This window comes from Schistocerca serialis, chromosome 3 (assembly GCF_023864345.2).
Source record: "Schistocerca serialis cubense isolate TAMUIC-IGC-003099 chromosome 3, iqSchSeri2.2, whole genome shotgun sequence".
Taxonomy (NCBI): Eukaryota; Metazoa; Arthropoda; class Insecta; order Orthoptera; family Acrididae; genus Schistocerca; species Schistocerca serialis.
In genome coordinates, this window is record NC_064640.1 from 418553690 (window position 1) to 418576031 (window position 22342).

General features: G+C 36.6%; 1 protein-coding gene across 7 annotated transcripts in view; it reads right to left on the reverse strand.

The window, feature by feature from the left end:
- Positions 1–4956: 4956 nt before the first annotated feature.
- The window catches only part of LOC126470295 (elongation of very long chain fatty acids protein AAEL008004), a 338249-nt gene continuing 320863 nt past the window's right edge, over positions 4957–22342 (reverse strand). For all 7 annotated transcript variants that reach the window (XM_050098057.1, XM_050098051.1, XM_050098052.1 and 4 more), the window contains one exon: positions 4957–6959. In XM_050098057.1, the coding sequence (XP_049954014.1) occupies positions 6804–6959 (156 nt within the window). In that variant the 3' untranslated portion in view covers positions 4957–6803. The remainder of the gene's footprint in view (positions 6960–22342) is intronic.

A 22342-nucleotide genomic window follows, 5' to 3' on the forward strand; every position in this document is an offset into this window, starting at 1 on the left:
CATCATACTGTCAAACATCATATGTCTTTGAAATCAGGGGAATGTACTTCTGGACTACACTCGAGATTTTTTAATGATTCTGAAGCAACAAAAAAGTGATGTTGGGCAGAACAAAATCAACAGCACTTGTGAAATCAATGTTAGTGCCTGAGACTGTCAAACAAATACGTGATGGTCTTTCCAAAGTCTGCTATTTTGGTGTTGCTACAGACTTTAGTAATCATAAAGCTGAGAAAATATTTAAGTAACTTTTCAGTGTTTTACACCAAGACACTGAGTTTGAGTAAAATTACCTCTCTGCCAAATGGTACTGCCACTGTAAGAAGTACGTTTTACATCACTATCTTAAATGAAAACAAAATTGATAAATAGTGCATAGTGTTTTGCGGTGAAAATGTCAACACCAATTTTGGAGGAGTAAAATGAGCTGGTACAAACAATATGTTCGTGAAACTGAAAACTGAAGTAAACAAAAATCTTGTAGGAGTTGGGTGTCCTGCACACATATGTGTGCAGGACACCCAACTCCTACAAGATGCTGCAAAGACAGCTGCTGATGTAATGAGTATTGACAAGCAAACATTAGTAATTAAACTTTCCAATTACTTCTCCAAATACACAGTACAAAAGGAGTATCTAAAAGAATTTTGTGAGTTTGTTGACATAGAGTATAATCCATTGTTGTCACATACAAAAACAAGGTGGTTATCTTTGTTTGTTGCAATAGAGAGAGTAGTGAAATTATTTTTTGCTCTTAAGTCACTCTTGAGAAACCTTTTGACAATATTGACTGGAATACTCTCTTTCAAATTCTGAAGGTGGCAGGGGTTAGAAAATACAGGCAGCGAAAGATTATTTACAATTTGTACAACAACCTGATGGCAGTTGTAAGAGTTGAGGGGCATGAAAGGGAAGCAGTGGTTGGGAAGGGAGTGAGACAGGGTTGTAGCCTATCCCTGATGTTATTCAATCTGTATATTGAACAAGCAGTAAAGGAAACAAAAGAAAAATTTGGAGTAGGGATTAAAATCCATGGGAAAGAAATAAAAATTTTGAGATGTGCTGATGATATTGTAATTCTATCAGAGACAGCAAAGGACCTGGAAGAGCAGTTGAACAGAATGGACAGTGTCTTGAAAGGAGGATCTAAGATGAACATCAACAAAAGCAAAACAAGGAAAGTGGACTGTAGTCGAATTAAATCGGGTCATGCTGAGGGAATTAGATTAGGAAATGATTCACTTAAAGTAGTAAATGAGTTTTGGTATCTGGGGAGCAAAATAACTGATGGTGGTCGAAGTAGAGAGGATATTAAATGTAGACTGGCAATGGCAAGGAAAGCGTTTCTGAAGAGGAGAAATTTGTTAAGATCGAATATAGGTTTAAGTGTAAGGAAGTCGTTCCTGAAAGTATTTGTATGGAGTGTAGGCATGTATGGAAGTGAAACATGGATGATATATAGTTTGGACAAGAAGAGAATAGAAGCTTTCGAAATGTGGTGCTACAGAAGAATGCTGAAGGTTAGACGGGTAAATCATGTAACTAATGAGGAAGTATTGAACAGAATTGGGAGAAGAGAAATTTGTGGCACAACTTAACTAGAAGAAGGGATTGGTTGGTAGGACATGTTCTGAGGCATCAAGGGATCACCAATTTAGTATTGGAGGGCAGCGTGGAGAGTAAAAATCATAGAGGAAGACCAAGAGATGAATACATTAAGCAGATTCAGAAGGATGTAGGTTGCAGTAGGTACTGGGAGATGAAGAAGCTTACACAGGATAGAATAGCATGGAGAGTTGCATCAAACCAGTCTTCGGACTGAAGACCACAACAACAACAACAACAACAACAACAACAAGTCATTCTTCCTTTCAGATGAAAAATCACCCAAATTTCTGACACCTCTGCTTCAGAATCCACTGACTGAGCCATATTTATGGTTTTTGCACTGTCAGATGAGTGCATTTCAGAGACAAATTCTTAAACTTAAGAAGGCAGACAGCAGTATTATAGAAGTAGCTGCACTTTTGGAAGATGTTGTGGGAGTGATAGGATGGCATAAAAAGGAAAAATTTGTGCCACTCAAAGTGAAATCTATGTATCTTGCAGAAAATAGAGGCTGCATCCTCTAGGGATATCCAGCAATTTCATTCTGATATTGAGCAGGTTTACGAAACACGCGAATATTTTTTTTAATTTTATTTTATTTAATTTTTTTTTAATGGTCAGCAAACTTCAAAGAAATTTCCATTTTCAAATGGATGTTGCTAGGCTCAGAGCATGTTTGGAATGAAGTTACAGGGGCAATACTATCTCTGCAAGACGAAGTATTATCGTTGCTTGACCAGTTTTGTTTCCTCAACCAGTATACTGTATTACAACTCAGCAAGAATAGTGATAACTGATCTAGTAAATCATGTCTGGAGAAGTGGACCTATTTCTTTGAACAGTGTGGATGTGTAGAGCAGTAGTCACAATTACTAAATCTCTGTTCCAGGACACAATGTTACAGTGAAAAGTGTATCTTCTCTCATGAATTGTCCAGTGGACTGAAGAACAAAATAGATTCCAAATATCAATAGTTAAGGCATTGGTAAAATGTGTTTTCAATTATGAAGTGAGCTGCTCTGACTTTTATTATTATATACAATAAAATGTGGGGGAGGGGGCTGCAGTTAACTGCAGTGATCATTAATTGTCAGTACACTAAGTCAAATGAGAGTGTCCAGATGAGTGCAAGTCTGACAGTGCTTCATCTCTGCAGCTGACTTGCCAACTGTGAAGTGAATCACCTGCTACACATGACAAACACACTTGTAATTGACTGATCCCAAGTTTCAGTGTCCCACTAACACGAACACTCTAGTATGGGAGCACCATAATTATAACAGTAAAGGAATATTGCTAGTTCTAAATTCTGTTGTACTATTGGGATAATGAATAACTGCTTGCACTGCTTCTAGACAGCAACATTGGAATCTGTAAACTTTCACCTGTTTGATTTGTGAGGTATCTCTTGTTTTCTGGAAAATAATTGGAAAAACACATTCAGGCCTACTAGTTCACTGAAAAATTTAAATTTGTGCATTGTGAATTTGTGTACTTCCAAGTGCAGTTGACCGGCAAACAATAAATGTGCAAATATATCTGAGTATTAAACCTTTTATGCAGCTACATCCTATACAGTCTTGTGACAGTAATGTGTTGGCTCTGCAAATTTCTTCTCCTCCTCTTATTTTTTTTTAATACAGCAACAACCACAATAGTGCCTACTTTTTCCCCCCTGAAACATAGTATGACTCTCTGACTGAGTGGCAGCTGTTATTTGAGGAGCATGGGTAGAAGACCTGCTTGTGAGAACCACTTTCCTCCTACTGTAAGTGGTTCATTGCAGCAGTTCAGAATGTCCTGAGTAATAGTGGCAATTTGGTTGTATCTTTCACTTTTTTATGCTTAAGGGTAGTGATCCAGGTTATGCTTCCAAATTATGTCCATTTTTCGTAAGTTTAAGAGGAATGTCCCGGTTTGTCAGACAGAAATTATGGTAACCCTAGGCTGGAACCCACATTTGACTTTAGCAAAATAATGTGCTTTCATATTGCCAATGGTTTGTGAATCTGCTTGGCTGATTTTCCTCTCACAGCATTTGAAACTGTGTGTGTTATGGCTGAGGATTCACTCCTATGCCAAATAACATGAAAAATTTAGCTTGGTTGTCTAAAGTGACTCCTGCCCTTGCTTTCCCAGGACTTTTTACCTATTTCTCCTTGAAAAATAGAATCAAAATGATCAATGGACAATGAAAAATACAGGATGGTTATTCCGCCATCATTGCATCAGTGTGCCATCAACTTTCTGCCCCTGAACACTGGGGCATGATGTGCATGAAGGCACTTGCAAGAAAGTATGTTACTTGCCAGGCAACACATATGAAATAAACTAGAGAAACCTGTTTGCAGACCCAGCACAGTGCTTCCATACTTGTGCAACACCTGTGTGTCTGTGCAGTAGCACTGCTCTTGGCCTACTCTTCATGAACTGTCTTACTCAAACATTTTCACATGCAGATTCAACTTAGCCTCAAAAGATTTAAGTTTTTGCTTTAGCTGCCAACATGAGTTTGCATTCTGTATTTCAGTAAGTACTTAGGTTTATGACAAATAACTACTACTATCAGTTTTCAGTTCTAGCCAACTGGTGATATCAAGCCTTATATGAGTCCCCCTGTTTTCAGGAGTTCTCCATGCTCCAGCCCTTTTAGTACATATGTTCTTACAGTTCACCTTCCTCTCTAAGTATAGAGACAGAGGATAGAAGTAAACTATGTTGACAGATATAAAATATGCAACATCAGAACCCAAATGTAATAGTATTATGCTAAGAGTGGATATAAATGGAGTGTACACAGTAGATAGAATCAATCACACCTGAGTTCCCAAGAAATATATTAAATACTAAGAGAGAAAAGTTAATTAATGATATGGATGGCTAAAAAGATGGAAATGACAGCCTAATGGTGTAGAATATTGATGAAGAGATCTCATGAAACGAAAGTTAAGAGAGAAGGTAAAAAAGGAATGAAAATAAAAATCAACCTTCATACTACTAAATTATTAGTGCAGGTAGAAAATATCTGTATTCCTTGAGATTTGAAGATAGAAGCCGTAAGCTTACTATCAATTTGTTAATGAGCACACTTTCTAAAATAACACTGTTGTTACAAGTACATAAAATTTGCCTGCACTCATTCATTCTTATTGAGTACTTTATTTGGTCATTCCACAAGAATAAAGATTGTCTTATCAATAGTTAGCACCCAGTTAGCTAGAATGAATCACAAGATGCCAGTTAAGAAAAAGAATTTAGGTTTTGATAGATAAAGGATAATGATATGAATCAGTGGTCATCTAAAATCATACACTGACATTAAAAATAAGAGTAGACAATGTAAACAAATACATATAAAATCTATTTAATGAGCAAAAACAATATTTTACAAAGAAACACATTATAGACATACGGGTATAAGAACACGTACTCATAAACAGTTCAGCGATATTGTATAACAGCTATTACAATAAATATACATTATCATCTAAGATATATAACAACCATTCAGCATCAGGATGCTCACAGCAAGTTTGAAACAGAAATATAAAAGATTGTTCCTTTCACACCCTGCTTTATTTGTGCTTCAGATTTTACAAACTTGTATCATCAATGTACCTTACCCAAAATTTTATATTTTACATCTGTATCTGCATTACATGAGGTCTCTTTCACAACACTGATCAACTGAATTACAGCAAATGCTAAGCAGATTACTGTTCTCACACACAATGACTACATATTAGAGGAGTTCTTTTTTATATAACTGAACAGTTGAGTATAGTAGATTTCATTTGTACATAAAACTGTCATGTGTCAATGTCATTAAGCAAAAGTGACACATCTTTTAATAGCTGCTTGCATTTGTTTCAGTCACTATCTGTCTCAGAAACTGTTGCATATGTAGCCTATTACAAAATATAATTAACAAAAAGTAAACCTTTCAAAGTATGTACACAGGAAAGAACTAAACAGTTATAGATTGACCAATTGAAGTGTATGCCTGGTGGTGAACAGCACTCAGTCATGGCAAGTGAGGGGGAACTATTCAGCTACTCACCACAACTGGAAAATGGAGCAGTTGGTCTTATTCTCCTCTAAAATGTCCTATAATTATTGAAATGAGTGAAGAAAGTAGTACATTGACAAGAAATGGCAAAAGATGTGTGTGCAGCAATATTAAACTGAACTTGTTGCTTCACTCTTTGTTTTGTTGTGTGTATATAGTCTAATTGTTGAGCACAATCAACTTAACAGCCCGCACAACCCACTCTAGCAACACATAGAAGAAAAAAAAAAAATCTGCCATTCTCTCTCCAGGTCCACACCATGTTTAGTTGAGCTACACCACAATTTAGCTGAATCTTGTTTCAGAGCAATATACATTGCACAATAATCTTTCTGGGGATTGGCCAGTAGAAATAAATATACATTTTTCACATTTCTGCACCTCATATCCTTCAACAGTTCAGTATGAACTGAGAGTTTTGATTTCATCATCTAAAGAGTGAATAATGCAAAAGCAAGGAAAAAGTAGAATAGTCAGCAAAGTTTATTGATCTGAAACATTTATGGCAATAATAATAATAACACATCAATACTTATTTATGGCAATGAAACATTTCTGACAGCAGATGACAGGCAAAATTTGATAACTGCCATTTGTCTGTGACTGATGCAAATTTTTAATATTCAGCTGTACATCACATTATAATTTAGATCTGACTAGACTTTAACTTATCATAAAAAATATACAGTGATAAAAACAAATATAATTATGAACTGACAGTTTGACAGAAACTCAATTGAGTTTTTTTGTTATGGCTCTTGTTTCTAACAAATCTGCAATTGATGTATGGTATTAACTTGACATGAGAATACACACATTCACATATAAAATCATGCTATGAATACCATGGGCTTCCAAAAACTGTAAAAATAGCTCTACTCCTTTTAAACCCTTATTGTTTGCCATTATGTGGGTTAATAAAGAGGGACTGTGTTCAGAATACACGTATTGGATTTAATGCCCACAGAATGTTGTAGATAAAACACTTTTTTTTGTTTACATCCACAGCAGTATAGAGGAACACTTCAGTTGTTCACTGTCTCCTGCTCATCATCACTTACAGTTGATAATGAGCATTTACATGTCTGTTTTCCTAAAATGAAAACAGCACTAAATCAGTACTTCATCAGTTTGTACCATTTGCTAAAGACTTATTTGCAACTGTACGTAAGTGAATATCTGTTGATGCATTGATGTAATAGTCAGATGCTTGATTCTTGGAGTAGCCATTTGTTACAGCATGTCCATTTGTGACAGATGTGTGATTGATTTTGGTTTCATTCTGTAAGAAAAGGATATTCTGTGATTAGTTCAAAATACGTCTTGTTGCAAAATCATAAGTTGTCAACAGTCAGAGGAATCCTTATAAATAAATTTATTAAGTGGCGCTACAACCAAATGAAGAGGAAACTGTTTAGATGTTAAAATAGTTCTAACAGAGCCAAAAATCACAGTGACAGTTCGATTATTCTGGACGTCTGACAGTGTTTCATTGGGCTTTGGTTTTGACTCATTTTTCAGCCAGTCTGATTGATATTATCGTCAAATACAGTAGATTATAAGTTAAGTTGTCATCAGTCTGAAGATTGTTTTGAACACCACAGTGCATTACTAGGCATGGTGTCTTTGGAGTAGTACGCCGTTGGCTTCTTCTGAACTTCGAACTGACTTATCTCACCAGTTATACCTCACCAGCTATACCTCAGTTAAACGTGAATTTCAAATCACAGTGCAATTCTGCCTTTTCATATCAATAAACATTGACAGAGGTCAAAGCAGTATTAAATGAGAGATTAAAATCCTAGGACTTTGAATTTGTAGTGTAGCAATTCATCAGTGAGCCACCAAGCCACACACAATAGATTAAATCATCACAAAATAAAAATTTTCTTTGTACTGTATTGAGTCATTCTTTTTTCTGGAATTCAGTATCACTGGTTAATTGCACAGTAAACTGGAATGGGTAGTTATAAAAGTAGCTCATATAAATGTTGACAAATAAATCCTGTTAAGACTGAATTATTTCACTTTTCTCACTTTTTTAAAGTTGTTATGAAAGTTGCCCATAAAACATGCTATGAGCAGACTATAAAATATTACTTATTGTTTATTCCACTTATAGTTTCCATAAATGAATTCTACATTACCAATGATATAATGAGTTTCTGTGGTTATTTTGTGATGATATCAAGTCATTAACTACTACATTTACATCTACATGATTGCTCTGTAGTTCATAATTAAGTACCATAATATAGTTGTAGGAGTTTGATTGTAATATGTGTCATACATTGGAATCCATATGCAGTTACCACAATAGCCCATGTTAATTTAACAAGTGACTGATTTATAAATGAAATATAATCATTCCAAAAGAGAAATCATCATATATTCCACAAAATTCAGTTACTAGAAATATTCCAAGGACATACATCTTCTGAAACTGCACAGCTGCTCACTAACAAGAAAATGAATGCAAATTTATTAAATTGTTTGATCTTAGATTAGTCAGATGAAGACCAAAACTCTCCTGTCATTAATTGGCTTGAATGATAGGAGGGATGGCTGAGAATAGATACTGGTGAGCAGTGTACTGATTAATCTCTCACAAATAAAATCAAAATGTCTTTTGTGTTGCAAATGACGAGATTCAATAAATGTGAAATGACAGAACAATTCCTCTTGATGAGAAAAGAATGGAGTACATGAAAAATAAGTACACCCATGAACATCATTCTACAAAATTGCAACTCATCACCATTGAAATGATGCAAAAAGGAAGATGTAACCACTGCATCAAAACTGTGGCAGATATTAATAAAAATTATTCATCATACCTTGCAGGCTTTCGCTGCTAGTATATGTGTCCTCGGTGACTTCTGTTTTATGAGCAAAAGGCTGCACCCCAATGCATATTTCATGGGCCTAATTCATTGTCTCCTAATGCTGGAGACACCATCAGATGGTATAGACTCATATAAAAAATTCAAACTTACACGAGTTCAGCGAGACAAACTGTTTATATGTATCCACACAATGATTGAGTCATGGCATCTTTTGATTAATGCCTAAGATCACAGAGTCATGCCTACGAGTCTCTTAGAGCTTGCGGTGCAGTAGAATTGGAGCTGTTTGCTTCATTTGCTACTAAGCATCACAACTTGTCTAATTTCAATCCTTGTTCTTTATTCTAAAGTTATTTTTATTATTTTTTTCAATATGGCCTCTCTGTACATCCAAGCAGAGTAATAGTTGTATTTTAATAAAACTGTAGTAGTATTGAACAAATGAAGTTGGTGGTTCTCTGGTCCCAGAGTATGATCTGCTACTGCCAATTTATCCATGTTTCCCAGGCAAACATTACTCTTGTATTCTTTAAGTCACATGATAATGCTTCTTTTTGTAGATTCTATGTATACTTGACTTCATGTGCAAGGGATTTTGTGTACTCCTACTGTTGCAGGCAACAGGCATAGGTCCCTTGCTGTGTTAAAATGTTCATGCACTTTTCTTATTGGTTTAAGCACTATCAGTACCATGTCTTTTTAGTAATCTGCTGAGGCAATTTGTGACTCTTTTTACAAATGGGAGGAAAATTTTCCCTTTAGTTGGTTTTGTTTTTTCACCTGAAGCTCCAGATCTTTTAGGAGGCAGTGCCTTATTTATCTCTTTGCAGAATAGCAGTTTCTTTTGAAAGTAGTTCTTAAATGATTGAACTTTTTCTCCAAGTACTGTGGTTCACAGAATCTTTTAGGCCAGTCCACCAATGGTTTAATAATTCCCCTTTTGTGCTTGGGATGGTGACTGGAATTTTTGTGACAATATCTATCCATGTGAGTAGGCTTTGTGCTCTAAAAGTTCTGCCACGTTTTTTAAGTACCTGGATATACAAAACTGAATTTGAACCTTCTTTCAGTTACACTGTAGTTATGAAGAGATAAAGATAAGAGATTTTTTACTGCAAAGGATGAAAAATTGAAGATATTAGTTTTGGGTGATAATTTGGTAGCCATACAATTTAAGCACATAGCTCAAAGAATAAGCAAAAATGCATTACAAAGATGGTCAAAATTACTCTCTCAAATAAGGATAATCTGTGGTGAATCAAAAACTGAGAAACTGTAAATTAAAGTCTAAAAGAAAATAACCAAATTTGACAAATTTGATTCCAAATAGGAACCAATGTGCACGGCGACTGTAGATTAATTAAGGAAGAATAGGAATACAACAATCAGTCATAATCCTACTAGTTTCTTACTATACTTGTATACTCAGATTTCAATTACAAATAGCCATCTTCAGTGTACTTGAGTGAGTTACCATCCAACAAACTCTCAACAGTACGTCACCTTAAGTCACATGATAATGCTTCTTTTTGTAGATCCTATGTATTCTTGACTGCATGTGCAAGGCATTTTGTGTACACCAAATGTGGAAAAAAATTCATAAGGTGACATGTACTGTAGTGAGTTCGTTGGATGGTAGCTCACTCAAATGCACTGAATATGACTACTTATAGTTGAAATCTGGATATACAAGAATAATACAAAACAGTGGGATTGCCACTGACTGCTGTGTTCCTATTCTATCTTAAAAGAAAACACTGAATTCATTCCACCTGAAAAAGTTTGTACCACACTAAAATACAAGAAGAAAATACAAAAACTGAGTGAATTTAATGTGAAAGAACAGGAATAAAATCAAAGCAAATTGCAAAATAGTATAAAGAAAATGGAAAAGAGAAAATCACCAAACTGAAATAGATTGTAGTGCAGAAGCAATGAAAAATGAAATAGAAGTTCACAGCATATAAAAGTGCAATGCTGGACATTACAGTCAGCAAAAGACATCTGTATATTTTGGATGAAAGTAAATGACCTATGGAGAATGAACAAATACAATGAGTACATTATATGATAATATTTTGCTATCAGAAAGCAAAATTAAGAAAAATATCTTCTCAAAATCAACCCTAGAAAGGAAACAATGAATTCAAATCTTCTTGTAAATGAAATTACAGAAGATTTTCCCCCTGTTGCGAAATATAAATGATCTGTCCTTCCTTTTCAACCTTCCCTTTCCCCACCCCCTCACCCTCTGAGACTTCCATTTCCCTTCCACAGGAAATAACTGTTGGTTCTGAATGTTAGGTAGTGTGTCACTGCTACTTTTATATGTGACTATTGGCAGTACTACACATTTTGCATTCGAAGGTAAGCACTGGCAAGCAATTGTGTTTCATAATTCATTACTTTTCTCTGGTGAATTTTCCTTTGATACAATTTACAGTTGAATTCAGAAAACGACTTAAAACATGATAATCTTACTCCAGGATCCTTCTCTGAGACTGCTGACTCTCAGATATAATAGTTCAGTATGGTTGCAAATTAGCTTGAAACTCCTGTGAGCTAATGAATATGTTGCTGTAAGTCTACATCTAACTGTATGAGTAACCTAGGAGAAATTATAAAATCAGAAGAATTTGAAAACAGCATGATAGTGTTAACTACTGCAACATAACAAATTTGTGTCAGGCTGTAAATTTGTGTGTTTCTCTAAATTAAAAAAAAAAAAAAAAAATGCAGATGGCTTATAGGGGACAGTCAAATGAAAACAAGACGGATGGTGGAAAATGTGGGTAGACTGTTTATTATTTAAAAAGTAATCACCATAACAGTTAATACATTTATCTTACTGTGAGACAAGATGGTCAACACCTTCATAGAAAAATGTGTGCAATTGCCTACAGAACCATGATTGCACCCAGGCATACACCTCTTCATCTGAAGCAAATTGACGGCAATGAATGTCTTTCTTCAAGGCTCCAAATATATGGAAATCAGATGGTGAGAAACTTGGACTGTGTGGAGGATGTGTAAGGGCTTACGAGTGAAACTTCTGCAGTATAGTCAAAACAACTTGCCAACAAAATGCCTGTCCACATGTTCGTCTATATCTGCATCTGCTTCTACGTCAATATGCCACAAGCCACTTGACAGTGTGTGCTAGAGGGTACTTCTGGTACTACTAACTGGTCCCCCATTCCCTGTTCCACTTGTGAGGGGTGAGTGGGAAGAATGATCATTGGTAAGTCTTTTCATTTTTGTCAGAACGTAAACTGATTTTGTGACATATTACAAGTTCCTAATCAGGAGCGAATTATTTAGTCTCACCTGAGTGCTTTGATAGTTCAGTTTTTTAATCTCTGCATGTGAATCTGATTTACTAGACACAGTTCTCCATGCGTACAGTAGAGTTCCGTAGTGGATGTCGATTGTCCTTGTTTGTCTGTGTAGTGTAGTTTCCCACAGTCTTTAGTAAGGATAGGGGCTGTGATTGCTGTGTGTGGATACGAGGTGAGTTGGTGACTCTTTGCTCTCAGCTCCAGGCTGTGATGACTTCGGTTATACAGCTTGAAACTGCAGTGGATGGGCATCATTGTTGTGGGCCGGTCGTGGGGATCCAACGGACATCCAGCACATCTGAGTTCACTGATCAGTCCACACCAGTGGCCAGCACAGTTACTGCTCACACTGAGGTTGACCCCTCACCCATTGTCGAGTGGGATGTCACCTCGGAGTGTGGAAGGCGATGAAGGACTTCCCAAGGGGTTGAATGTAAGACCTCCCCAGTTAGTCTGACAAACAGACTCCAGGCACAAGACATTGTCCCTCAGTCAGATGCAGTTGCTTGTCCTGTTTCAGAGGGAACATCTCAGCCTGAAAGATTCAGACAATCACAGAGGGTAGGATTATTGTTAGTTGTGAGCTCCAAAGTTAGGCACATTATGGTTCCCCTTAGGGACTTGGCTGCCAAGGCAGGGAAGAAATCTAATGTGCACTCCATGTGCATGCTGATAGGATTTGTTCCAGACATGGAACTGGTCCTTCTGCATGCACTGAAGAGCACAGCAGTGGTGGCTCACATCCATGATGTGTGTTGCTTTGGACTGGAAGAGATTCTCTCTGGTTTCAAGCAGCTAACAGAAATGGTAAAGGCTGCCAGTCTTGCGTGCAAGATGAAAGCAGAGCTCACCATTTGCAGCATAGTCAACAGGAATGATTGCCGACTTCTGGTAGAGAACTGAGTGTAGTGTCTGAATCAGAGGCTCAGCTGGTTCTGCGGCCATGTAGCTGAAGACTCCTTGACTTGCGCCACAGGGTGGTTGGGTTTCTGGTCAGCTGAGTAGGTCAGGAGTCCACTACATGCTGTGTGGCATAGACTGGGCAGTTTTTTAGGTTAGAGCATCTTGGGAAAACACAAAAACTTCATTCCTCAAAAGGCGCAGGTTGTACATAGGAAGAACATAGAGCCAGGAACTATCGGTATCTGTTGTAAACTGTCATAGCTGTGCTGTGAAAGTACCAGAGCTCCAAGTGCTAATAGAAAGCACTGATTCTCAAATTTTTATGGGCACCAGAAGCTGGTTAAAGCTGGAGATAAGTTCACCCAAAATTTTTGCAAAGAACCTAACAGTGTTCAGCCAGGATAGGTTAAGCGAAGTTGGGAGTGGCATGTTTGTTGCTATTACAAGTAGCCTATCTTGTAGCAAAATTGAAGTAGATAGTTCCTGTGAGTTAGTATGGGCAGAGGTCATTCTTGTCAACTGGAATAAAATAATAATTGGATCCCTTTACTGACCTCCTAAACCAGATGATAACAATTGCCAAAAGGTTCAAAGAAAACTTGGGTTTAATTTCAAACACATACCTGACCCATACAATTCTAGTTGGTGGTGAATTTAATTTACCCTCAATATGTTGGTGAAAATACATGTTTAAATCTGGAAGTACACAGAAAACATCTTCTGAAAATGTGCTAAATGCATTCTCTGAAAATTATTTTGAGCAGTTTGTTCATGAGCCCATGTGAATAGTAAATGGTTGTGAGAATACACTTGACCTCTTAGCAATGATAATCCTAAGCTAATAACGAGCATCAAATTGAAAACAGGGATTAGTGAACACAGGATTGTTGTAGCGTGATTTAATATTTTAACCCCCAAATCCTCCAAAAATAAACAAAAATATACCTATTCAAAAAATCAGATAAAAATTCAATTGACACCTCCCTGAGAGACAATCTCCACTGCTTCACAATTAACAATGCAAGCATAGGCTAGATGCAGCTTCAATTCAAAGAAATAGAATTGACAGCAATTGAGAGATTTATACCAAGTAAATTAACAAATGACAGAACTAACACGTTATGGTACATAAAACTGGTCATAACAGTGTTGTAAACCAATGAAAAAAGCATGCCAAATTCAAAGATTGGCAATGTTTTACAGAAGCTCAAAATTTAGCACAAGTGTCAATGCAAGATACTTATAATAGCTTCCACACTGAAAATTTGTCTTGAAACCTGGCAGAAAATCCTATAAAATTCTGGTCATATGTAATATGTGCTAGTGGCAAGACAAATTGCCTTCTCTGTGTAAAAGCAATGGAAATACTATTGACGACAGTGCATCCAAAGCAGACTTACAAAACACAGCCTTCCGAAATTCTGTCACCAAAGAAGATGAAGTAAATATTTCAGAATTCGAATCAAGAACAGCTGCCAACATGAATAACTTAGAAGTAAATATCTGCAGAGTAGTGAAGCAACTTAAACCACTTAATAAAAGTAAGTCTTATGGTTCAGACGGTATATCAGTTAGTTCCTTTCAGGGTATGCTGATGCAGTAGCTCCATACTTAACAGTGGCAACACCTGCCCCCCCCCCACAACTCGATATGTTCGAGGAAATGTAAGACATGTTATTTGGTCTTTTGTGTGCCAAAGTGCAGTGCCATACCTATTCACACAGCATTCTTCTATTGCACGTCACTTTATTTTGCTCTGTGGAATTCAAACATATACTTTTTGTAATGGAAGCTATCAGACCCATATTCAGGACAGTGGAAATTAAAATATTCTGTGGTGCCTCTCCTGTTCCCAGTCGGCTGGTTTGACAACCTACACCCCCTTAAAAAAACTCGCAATTAATACTGGGTGGGATTATTTGTGACCGAGAGAATAAGAACTCTTCAGAAAATTTACACTATTTATTACCTGTTAGCTAATAACATTCTCTTTTGTGTGACATAAAATTAAATATAGGAAACATAAAACCAGTAAAGACAAGAGACAAGCAAGACAGTATGCATTTCTTCAATCCTTAGGTCCCAGAATTTTTTTCTCTCTATCTTACTAAGCGTTACATGGCTTGCTTTCCTTTCTGCAAAAGGATCTATTACCTTATTAAAGTTTGCCAAATGTCTTGCTACATGAAAAATCAAAATGTAATTGTATAATACTGAAAGAGTTGGTAGCACAAATAGTACCTATGGCTTGTGTGGTTTCTCGATTTGATTACATCTGTGTTGTCACTGTCTGCTAGATAAAATGAAAAAGATCTTTCTAATATTGGAGCAATTGTAACACATTCCAAAATAGTGAGTCTGATTTTGCACAAATGGTCATTTTTATAAACCTCATTTTCATAAATAACATGACAGAATGGAATTCGCAAAGTACTAATGTTAAATGTCTATTAGGCCAACTACAAGCAAAAAGTTCTATGTTAGGGAATAGTTTCACATTTCATCCAAATGCTTTAGTTCCTCAAATATGACATCAAAAACTAGTTGTACAAAACTTCTCTATAAATATGGAACTGACATATTCTTCCACATAATTTGTGTGATGTACCCATTTCTTCTCCTTTCTCGATCCAACAAACAATCTTGTCATTACTAACTCTGCAACTATTCCTGCCATTGTCAAAATTTATTCTCCAGTTAACTTCCCTAAGCCTGCCAGAATCACCAGCTCAGTTATCCCACATTTATTTTCTGGTTAGGCATTATCAGGTGTTCATACAATACGTTTTTCATGCTGTTCTGAGAATAGAACTTAAGCAACTGCTAATCAGGGACTGTACAACTGGCCATTAATAGTGTAGGGTTCTGTTAAACATTTTCTGTCAAAATTTCATTTTCTTAGATACACTGAGAAGATATGTAATCTTTCTTGCCTGTTATTCTTGTTAGTCATTTAAGTCCACTCTGGTAGTCTGACTCTATGGATTTCACTAATAATTATAACAATGCTGATCATTCGCACACCCCATCAACCACATAAACAAACAGCAATTGGCATTCAGTAGTTTGGGTTTATTTGACTCAGCTCGTATAGTTTTTTATTTTTAGATGCAACGGAGATGCCCCTGGCAGGGAAATCACGTACACTATGCACCCATTCAAAAATCAACTTATGATTCATTTAGAAATCAACTTTGAATGTGCTCAAAAATGTTCAAAAACCAACAGGGATGTGTTTCAAAACCACATGAATAATCGATAGACCAATGTGCGCTGGTTGCTAGGCGCTTTGTGAAACAAGATTTTTTTTCTTCAAAAATATGAATTTGACACCCCAAAAAATTCCTGCCCAGGGCAGATACCCTGGTTTGCTGGGTTGCCACTTCAAAGTTTTTGGTCTGGTTTGAAAATATTGTAGACCCGGGGCTGTAAATGATTTAGGAGATAAACTGATAAGGGAAACTTCCCATCACACCCCCTTGTGATTTAGTGGTAAGAGTGCCCAGTGTACAGCCCATCAAAAAGTGAACACAGATCAAGCACGAAAACAGGAAGAAGGTGTACTGATCATGGGATGTCCACCCTGAACAAATTCATTGGAAAAAAAGTGGTCATGATGTTGGACTGCAAAGTGGGTGAGCCGTGTTCAATGCTCTCTTGCTTTTTTTTTTTTTTTTTTTTTTTTTTTTTTTTTTTTTTTTTTTCTGCTCCCTTTATTCAAATTTGTGTCTGTGTCATGGTATAATGTCCGTTTGCAGCAGTGAAGTGTAAGGAAGGGACCTACAATGAAATTCAATTCTGCACAACTACTCTATTAGCAGCTGAAAGGAAGTGGCTTTCAAACGCGAACCAAAAGCCTTTGATGACAAGGAGACAATTCAACCGAATCCTCCACCAGAAAACATATCTGGTGGGTCATACATAGACCGTATGTGTGTCATATGATAGGACCTAATTTGTACACCTGGTGAGTGAGTGAGATATGCCTCCCTGCCCAGTTTAGGTGTTTTTATGAATGTGAATGTGATCTCTCCCAAGGAAATGAGAACATAATAGTTTGCCACATAAGCTGCAGATAATGAATGCAACAGTTTCATAACCACACAATTTCTCTGTGCTCTGTCAAAACACATATTTTAGTGTTTTTGAAGTTGCACTCAGTTTTGGAAGTTTTGCTCTTGAATTCCTTTGTTAACATAGTTAACATCTGTTTATTTGTTGTTTTCATTCCTGTGAGGTGTCTATGTGGTATCTCACCTGCTCTTACTATTCATCACATTTACTTGTGATAGTACTGTATTCATAGCACATGATTTATATTCTATAACCAATGTACAGTATGACAACCACCAAGCCTACAGAAAGAGAACATACATTTCAATGACTGAATGGACAGTTCATAAAGTTGTGAAAAAAAAAATAACTAAATGGCTCAAGGGGGTTTAGAACCTAGATCACCCACTACATAATCCAACCCTGTGACCACTTAACCATGGCACCATGGCTATGTCACTTTCCTCAGCATTGTATTTGTTACATTTGGACTGTTCACTGTTTCTGTTTTTTTTTTTTTTTTTTTCGTAGTTCAGTACACCTTCTTCTTGTTTTCATGCTTGATCTGTGTTCAGTTTTTGGCAGGAAATCCACTAGGCCATCTTCCCACTAAATCTGATGGGGGTGCGATTGGGAGGTTTCGTTGTGAGCAGCCATCTTAGGTTGTTTGCAGATGATGATGTCATTTATCATCTTGTAAAGTCATCAGAAGATAAAAAAAAAATACAAAACAATTTAGAAAAGATATCTGTATGGTGCAAAAATTGACAATTGACCCTAAATAATGAAAATTGTGAGGTGATCCACATGAGTGCTAAAAGGTATCTGTTAAACTTCACTTACATGATAAATAAATCAAATCTAAAGGCCGTAAATTCAACTAAATACCTAGGAATTACAATTATGAGCAACTTACATTGGAAAGAACAAAGAAAATATTGTGGGGAGGGAAAACCAAAGACTGCATTTTATTGGCATAATGCTTAAAACATGTAATAGATCTACTAAAGAGACTGCCTACACTACGCTTGTCCATCTACTTTTGGAGTACTGCTGCAAAGTTCAAAGAAAAGTAGCATGTTTCATATCATTGTGAAATAGGGGAGAGAGAGTTACTGACATGATACAGGATTTGGGGTGGACATCATTGAAAGAAAGACGTTTTTTGCTGCGGTGGAATCTACTCACGAAATTTCAGTCACCAACTTTCTCCTCTGAATACAAAAATATTTTGTTGATGCTGACCTAAATAGGAAGAAAAGATGATCATAATAAAATAAGGGAAATCAGAGCTTAGACAGGGATATATAGGTGTTCCTTTTCTCTTTTCTTCATGCGCTGTTTGAGATTGGAATAACAGAGAATTATTGTGGAGCTGGTTCGATGAACCCTCTGCCAGCAATTAAGTGGAGTATAAAAATATGTAGATGTAGATGCAGATGAAGCCTCTGTATTAGCTCTAATTTCTAAAAATTTTTCTTTGTGGTCATTTTGTGGGAGTAAGTAATATGTTGTCCGACTCTTCTCAGAAAGCACACTCTCAAAATTTCAACAGGGACCCTTTCTGTGATGCACAACGATTCTCTTGTAGTATCTACCACTGGAGTTTGTCAAGGATTTCTGTAATGCTCTCATGCTGACAAAATGATCCTGTGATGAAATGTGTACTCTTTGTTGAATCTTCTTTATCTCTTTTATCAGTACTACCTGGTAAGCATCCCAGGCTTATCTATGAACAGTACTCAAGAATCAATTAAGCAAACACATTGTAAGCCATTTCTTTTGTGGATGAGTTACATTACCTTAAGATTCTTAACATTAAATGTCTAACAGTACTCAACAAAAATATTCAGTGTGTAAAAAACAAAGTGCAACAGCTGGAAGTCGAGTTACAAATCTTAGACAGCACTGTTATCTGTATTACAGAGCACTGGTGTAAAGAAAGTGAAATCTTATATATTAATTTACCTTCATATGTCCAAGCATGTTCTTATTGCAGAAACACAATGAAAGGTGGAGGATCATGTATTAATGTTAAGAATGGCATTGAATTTAAAGTCAGAAATGATATTATCATGTTAAGTGTAGACAAAGGCTTTGAAGCATCAGCAATAGAGATTTATTATTTTTCTTCATCAGTCTACTGACTGGTTTGATGCGGCCCACCACAAATTCCTTTTCTGTGCTAACCTCTTCATCTCAGAGTAGCACTTGCAACCTACGTCCTCAATTATTTGCTTGACGTATTCCAATCTCTGTCTTCCTCTACAGTTTTTGCACTCTACAGCTCCCTCTAGTACCATGGAAGTCATTCCCTCATGTCTTAGCAGATGTCCTATCATCCTGTCCCTTCTCCTTATCAGTGTTTTCCACATATTCCTTTCCTCTCCGATTCTGCATAGAACCTCCTCATTCCTTACCTTATCAGTCCACCTAATTTTCAACATTCCTCTATAGCACCACATCTCAAATGCTTCGATTCTCTTTTCTGTTCCGGTTTTCCCACAGTCCATGTTTCACTACCATACAATGCTGTACTCCAGACGTACATCCTCAGAGATTTCTTCCTCAAATTAAGGCCGGTATTTGATATTAGTAGACTTCTCTTGGCCAGAAATGCCTTTTTTGCCATAGTGAGTCTGCTTTTGATGTCCTCCTTGCTCCATCCGTCATTGGTTATTTTACTGCCTAGGTAGCAGAATTCCTTAACTTCATTGACTTCGTAACTATCAATCCTGATGTTAAGTTTCTCGCTGTTCTCATTTCTACTACTTCACATTACCTTTGTCTTTCTCCAATTTACTCTCAAACCATACTGTGTACTCATTAGACTGTTCATTCCGTTCAGCAGATCATTTAATTCTTCTTCACTTTCACTCAGGATAACAATGTCATCAGCGATTCGTATCATTGATATCCTTTAACCTTGTATTTTAATTCCACTCCTGAACCTTTCTTTTATTTCCATCATTGCTTCCTCGATGTACAGATTGAAGAGTAGGGGCGAAAGGCTACAGCCTTGTCTTACACCCTTCTTAATATGAGCACTTCGTTCTTGATCGTCCACTCTTATTATTCCCTCTTGGTTGTTGTACATATTGTATATGTCCCGTCTCTCCGAAAGTGTCTTGATTTTTCTTTAGCCTTGCTTCCATTATTAGCCGTAACGTCAGAATTGCCTCTCTCGTCCCTTTACTTTTCCTAAAGCCAAACTGATCGTCACCTAGCGCATTCTCAATTTTCTTTTCCATTCTTCTGTATATTATTCTTGTAAGCAGCTTCGATGCATGAGCTGTTAAGCTGATTGTGCGATAATTCTTGCACTTGTCAGCTCTTGCCGTCTTCGGAATTGTGTGGATGATGCTTTTCCAAAAGTCAGATGGTATATCGCCAGATTCATATATTCTACACACCAACATGAATAGTCGTTTTGTTGCCACTTCCCCCAATGATTTTAGAAATTCTGATGGAATGTTATCTATATCTTCTGCCTTATTTGACCGTAAGTCCTCCAAAGCTCTTTTAAATTCCGATTCTAATACTGGATCCCCTATCTCTTCTAAATCGACTCCTGTTTCTTCTTCTATCACATCAGACAAATCTTCACCCTCATAGAGGCTTTCAATGTATTCTTTCCACCTATCTGCTCTCTCCTCTGCATTTAACAGTGGAACTCCTGTTGCACTCTTAATGTTACCACCGTTGCTTTTAATGTCACCAATGGTTGTTTTGACTTTCCTGTATGCTGAGTCTGTCCTTCCGACAATCATATCTTTTTCGATGTCTTCACATTTTTCCTGCAGCCATTTCGTCTTAGCTTCCCTGCACTTCCTATTTATTTCATTCCTCAGCGACTTGTATTTCCGTATTCCTGATTTTCCCGGAACATGTTTGTACTTCCTCCTTTCATCAATCACCTGAAGTATTTCTTCTGTTACCCATGGTTTCTTCACAGCTACCTTCTTTGTACCTATGTTTTCCTTCCCAACTTCTGTGATGGCCCTTTTTAGAGATGTCCATTCCTCTTCAACTGTACTGCCTACTGCGCTATTCTTTATTGCTGTATCTATAGCGCTAGAGAACTTCATACGTATCTCATCATTCCTTAGTACTTCCGTATCCCACTTCTTTGCGTATTGATTCTTCCTGACTAATGTCTTGAACTTCAGCCTACTCTTCATCACTACTATATTGTGATCTGAGTCTATATCTGCTCCTGGGTACGCCTTACAATCCAGTATCTGATTTCAGAATCTCTGTCTGACCATGATGTAATCTAATTGAAATCTTCCCGTATCTCCCGGCCTTTTCCAAGTATACCTCCTCCTGTTGTGATTCTTGAACAGGGTATTCGCTATTACTAGCTGAAACCTATTACAGAACTCAATTAGTCTTTCTCCTCTTTCATTCCTTGTCCCAAGCCCAATAGAGATAGTTGCTATAAATATGCCCAAGAAACTAACTATATTATGTGTATATCATTCTCCCAGTGGTAATTTAGAGATATTCTTTTCAAAACTTATATAAACACTAGAACTAGGATTGACTCTGAAACATAATATCCTTTTGTGTGGGGACTTTAACATAAATACAACTAAAACAGATGACACCAGTAACACATTTGTGAATATCCTACATAGTTTTGGTATATCATCACTAGTCAACTGTGCAACAAGAATAACCACAAATTCTACATCTACCATTGACCATGTAGCTACAGATGTAGACAGAGAAAACTGTGATGTACTTGTCAAAAATCTGGGACTGTCTGACCATCTATGTCATATTATAAAAGTAAAACCTTGTGTAAAAAAAGAATCAAAACTGCATGTATATAAAAGAGTCTACTCCCCATCAGCTTTGCAAGAGTTTTCTTTAAAGTTAGCATGTGAAAGTTGGGAAGGAGTATACATAAAATCTAAAGTGAATAACAAGTTCTCCAATTTTATGTTTGAGTTTAAATTAAAATTTGAAGAAACATTCCCCAAAGCACTAATTCCCGTTGGAACATACACCAACAATAAATGGATTACTAAAGGAATTAGAAAAAGTGCTCAAACTTGTAAATACCTAAACTCCATTAAAAAGGACAATAGTGATCCAATTTTTTGCACTACTACAAAAACTACAAAAGGATCTACAGGAAGGTACTCCACACTGCAAAAAAATCAGCCAACGATAGGTTCATAAATTTAGCCAATAATAAAAGTAAAGCTATATGGGCTGTAGTGAAACAAGAAACAGGAACTGTGAAGCAGAGAGGTACAAACACACAAATCAGGAACAAGGAAAACTTAGAAAGTAACCTGAAAGAATTAGCAAATTATGTGAATACCTACTTTAGCAGCATTGCAATGAGCTTACAGAAAAATTGTCCAAAAGGTGCTAATCAACCAATACAGAAGCATACAGCAAACTCAATGGTATTGCTTCCAACTACTGAGGAGGAAGTATGCAATGTTGTAATGCAATTAAAGAACAAAAACTTAGCAGGTTTAGATGAAATCCCAATGTGTGAGCTGAAA